The sequence below is a fragment of the Mastomys coucha genome, unplaced genomic scaffold (assembly GCF_008632895.1).
Source record: "Mastomys coucha isolate ucsf_1 unplaced genomic scaffold, UCSF_Mcou_1 pScaffold21, whole genome shotgun sequence".
NCBI lineage: Eukaryota > Metazoa > Chordata > Mammalia > Rodentia > Muridae > Mastomys > Mastomys coucha.
In genome coordinates, this window is record NW_022196904.1 from 96980278 (window position 1) to 96984546 (window position 4269).

General features: G+C 37.0%; 1 protein-coding gene across 1 annotated transcript; it reads right to left on the minus strand.

The window, feature by feature from the left end:
* Positions 1 to 3256: 3256 nt before the first annotated feature.
* LOC116100826 (olfactory receptor 490) lies at positions 3257 to 4198 on the minus strand. Its single transcript, XM_031384555.1, has one exon. The coding sequence runs from the start codon at positions 4196 to 4198 to the stop codon at positions 3257 to 3259; it is 942 nt and encodes a 313-aa protein (XP_031240415.1).
* Positions 4199 to 4269: the final 71 nt, after the last annotated feature.

The following is a 4269-nucleotide window of genomic DNA, read 5'->3' on the forward strand; positions in this document are numbered from 1 at the left end:
TATATATATATATATATATGTATATATATTAGTCATTCTGGGTCTGGGTTACTTCATTCAGGATTATCTTTTTCTAGTTGCATCTATTTATCTGAAAATTTCACAGTCATTTTTTACTATCTGAGTAGTACTCCATCAGTATTATGATTCTAGAATAGTAAGGACAAAAGAGAATTTTTTCTAGGGTTGTAGTAGCCTTGCCCATATAAAACAGACACATATACATAAGCACATGTAAGTCTATTCATATATGCAGACATTCAAAACATGACTCAAGAGAGATTTGAAATAATTGTGCTTTGATCTAGAGTAATAAAAACTATATAATATTAGCACATAAGCAGACATAGTGATTTATACAATGTAGTACTTTACACAGTGGAGTTCCTGAAATCTATGAGAAAGGGGCAGGGAGAAAAGGGGGTGCCTGGTGGTTCCCGAGAGGGTGAGAGTCCTTGGTCCAATCTTATGGCTGGAAATGCTGCAAGACTTTTCTGCGGGAAATTAGACACAGCTCTTTAGGGGAAGACCTAATCCATTGCTCAAGAACTGCAAGTGTAGATGAACAGAGGCAGTCCATAGTTTTTAGGTTTTATTGTAGAAAGGAGAGAGAGAGAAGGTAGAAAAGTAGAGACCAGCCATGGCCACATGGAGAGAGGGGAGAAAAGAGGAGGAGAGTGAGAGGTGAGATTAAGAGCAAAAAGTTAAGAGTAAAAGAGAGAGGAGGGGGCCAAACAGCCCCTCTTATGGTGGGCTGGGCTACCTTTCTGTTCTCAGGTAACTGTGGGGTGGGGCATACCTGACTGTAGTCAGGTGACTTTGGGGGTAGAATCTAGCCAGAATACTGGGAGCTTGGGGCATTGTCTAGCCACAGGATAATGGAGTGAGGGTTCGTGGTGTAAGCAGCCTAATGTCTGGGAGCATAGCTTACTATTCCATCCATTGTAGAATTTTCTACTGGGTCTCCAGAGTAAGCCTCACCAAACCAGAACACAGGCTGCCTTTCATGGTTCAACAGGACCTCATTGCTAAATAGAACTTCTACACAGCTCACTGAACATAGAATTTGAGCTGGTACAGGATTGGATTCTTATATTCACTATATTCTAGTCTCTTTAAAATGAACAGTGAGCTACAGAAAATGAAATCTGGACAATAACCCAACCTACAATCTCTCTTGCCTGAAAGATGTTCTGGGCAAAGGTGGTGCAGAACTTGTGGGACTGGCCAACCAATGTTGACCCATATCTATCACCTGTGCAAAATCAACTCCTAATGGAGCAAAACACACCAATGTGGACCCCAAAACTCTGAAACTGCTTAAGGAAATCTTTGTTTTCTCAAAGATATAGGTACTTGAAAATAATTTCCAGATAGAGTTCCATTTGTTCATGAATTAATGCCAACAATTGACAAGTGGGACTTCATAAAACTCTAAAGATACTGCACCACAAATGAAACAGTCAAGGGCAGAGGATTCCCAGAAAGTAAATGAAAATCTTTGTTAACTATACATGTGATAAAAGATAAATAATCAGAAGACAAAACTTAAAAAAAAACCAAGAAAATAAAAATTACCAAATCCAAAAGTTCAGAATCTTAGAAAATAATATAATTTATTTAAAAATCATATTCATAGACTCAATGAGAGATTGAGTGATAGAAATAAAATCTACCAAACTGTTGTATTAGTTTTCCTCAGAGTGGCAAGACTATGCACACATCTAAACACATATGAGTGTGTATAAATGTGTACACAAACACATTCACACATCCAATATTTCTTGACAGATTTTTAGTGTACTACCTCAAGAAATTCAAATACAGAATGAGAAATAGATGAAAAAAATTCCCTAGAAAATTGCACACCTCTTCAGTTTTATTTCCACAGGGTAGGTGCACACCTTTAATATACCAATAGGTGCTACAGCTTAGAATTCAAAGTCACATTGGAAGCGCAAGACTTCTTTCAGAGACCAATTCTTCTATCTGTGAGCAGATCAAAAAAATGCTGTTCACTCTGAGAGATAATCTGCTTTATTCAATTATGCTTATATTCATATCATCCAAGGTTTGCCTGTATTAGTATTGGATCACATATCTGAGAACCACATCATAGTTAAATTGACATATTAAATTAACTGTCTTATTGGCACTATTTTATTGTGAAAGAGGTCAACTAGTAATGAACAGAAGTAGATCAACATGGGTCTCAAAGCTACAAACTTTCTGATAAAATATCATGACAGAAAGAGAGAAAAGAATAATCTTTTTATTTCTAAAGAAATGAACTGATCCAATGATGAGGCCCCTAAGTGTAAGGAAATAAGTTGGAAAGAATGATAAAAAAATTATGATAGGCATTAGTACATAAAGACAAAGATTCTCGGGGGTTTCCAATGATGAGGCCCCTAAGTGTAAGGAAATAAGTTGGAAAGAATGATAAAAAAATTATGATAGGCATTAGCACATAAAGACAAAGATTCTCGGGGGTTTCCAATGATGAGGACCCTAAGTGTAAGGAAATAAGTTGGAAAGAATGATTTAAAAATTATGATAGGCATTAGCACATAAAGACAAAGATTCTCGGGGGTTTCCAGGACTATTGCTTAGGAATAGAGTACATTGATACTGCCATGCTATGGATTCAACTTCCATAATTAAAGAAAAAGTTTCCTATGGTAGCATATTATCCTGAAGGATCTCATTGCTACCACATGGGACACCCTTCCTACAAACAGCCATTGTCGGCAATAGAGTATTGGAAGATAGATCTAATGACTATGACGTAGAAAGTGCTATTGAAGTAGATGACATACTGCAATAAAAATGTCCCCAGTAATTTTATGGCCTACTCCACCTTGTCATTTTCTCTGTAGTTATGCTTGATTCTAACAATATTTATTATACATACTTAAGGGTAGCTTTTTTTGAAAATGGACACAGACTTAAAAATTATTCAGTCAATAATTTTTACAAAGCAGTGTATTCTTTTAAAATAATTTTGATGATATTATTTTGTATAAAAATTTTTGGTTATATATAAAATTTATTAGGTACAACTTATTATGAATGTATGTTTTACCATATGATGTATAAATATTCAGACTTTACATTTACTACCAAATTTGAAGTCTGGTTAAATTTGTATCATAACATGTATTCCCCCATTAATACCTACTTTTCATTTAATACAATGTCTATGTAATATTATTACTGAACAACATGTTACAACATAGTGCATTTGAAGACATATCTAAGAGAATGTTTTCCTATCAAAATGTCTTTTCAGGGCACCCTTAATCTCATTATTCCTAAGGCTGTAGATAAGAGGGTTCAACATGGGGACCACCACCATGTAGAACACAGATATTACTTTGTTCTGGTCCATTGAATAGCTAGACTTAGGCATTACATAGATGAATGTAACTGTTCCATAAAATAAAGTGACTGCAGTGAGGTGGGAAGTGCAGGTAGAGAAGGCTTTCTGACGACCCTCAGTGGAGTGCATCTTCAGGATGGTGATGAGGATGTAGGAATAGGAAATGGCTATGACAAACACTGTGATCATAGTAACTGAGCCAGCTGAAAATGAGATAACAACTACAAAGACACTGACATCTGAACAGGAGAGCTCAGCCAAAGGAGCAAAATCACAGAAAAAATCATTGATTCTATTTTGTCCACAGAAGAGAAGAGAAAAGAAGGACAGTATAAAGAAGGATGCATTAAGAAGCCCACCAATATAGGATCCTACTATCAACTGGATACAGACTTGTGTGGACAATTTGGTGGAATAAAGCAGTGGGTTGCAGATTGCCATGAAGCGATCATAAGCCATGGCAGCTAGAAGGAAGCATTCAGTTGCACCAAATAAAGCAGCTGAGCTGAGCTGGATGCCACATCCAAGGTAGGAAATGGTATTTCTCTCCACCAGGAAATTGACAAGCATATTGGGTGTGACAGAAGATGAAATGCCTATGTCAACAGAAGCCAAGTGGCTGAGAAAAAAGTACATGGGGTGATGGAGCTGGGAAGAGACTCTGATGAGAAGGATGGTGCTGAGGTTCCCAGACACAGTCACCAGGTAGATGCACAGGATGATGGTGAAGAGGATGACTCTTAGGACTGGGTCATCTGTTAATCCCAATAAAATGAACTCTGTCACTGCAGTGTGGTTCCTATCTGGGAAAGCCATGGGACAGTGTAGCTGTTGCTAGATCCAAGCTGTGATAGAGACAGTACAGGAAGGTATATACATATATATAT

Coding starts and splice junctions, on each gene's coding strand:
- LOC116100826 (XM_031384555.1), bottom strand. CDS start 4,198: ATGGCTTTCCCAGATAGGAACCACACTGCAGTGACAGAGTTCATTTTA.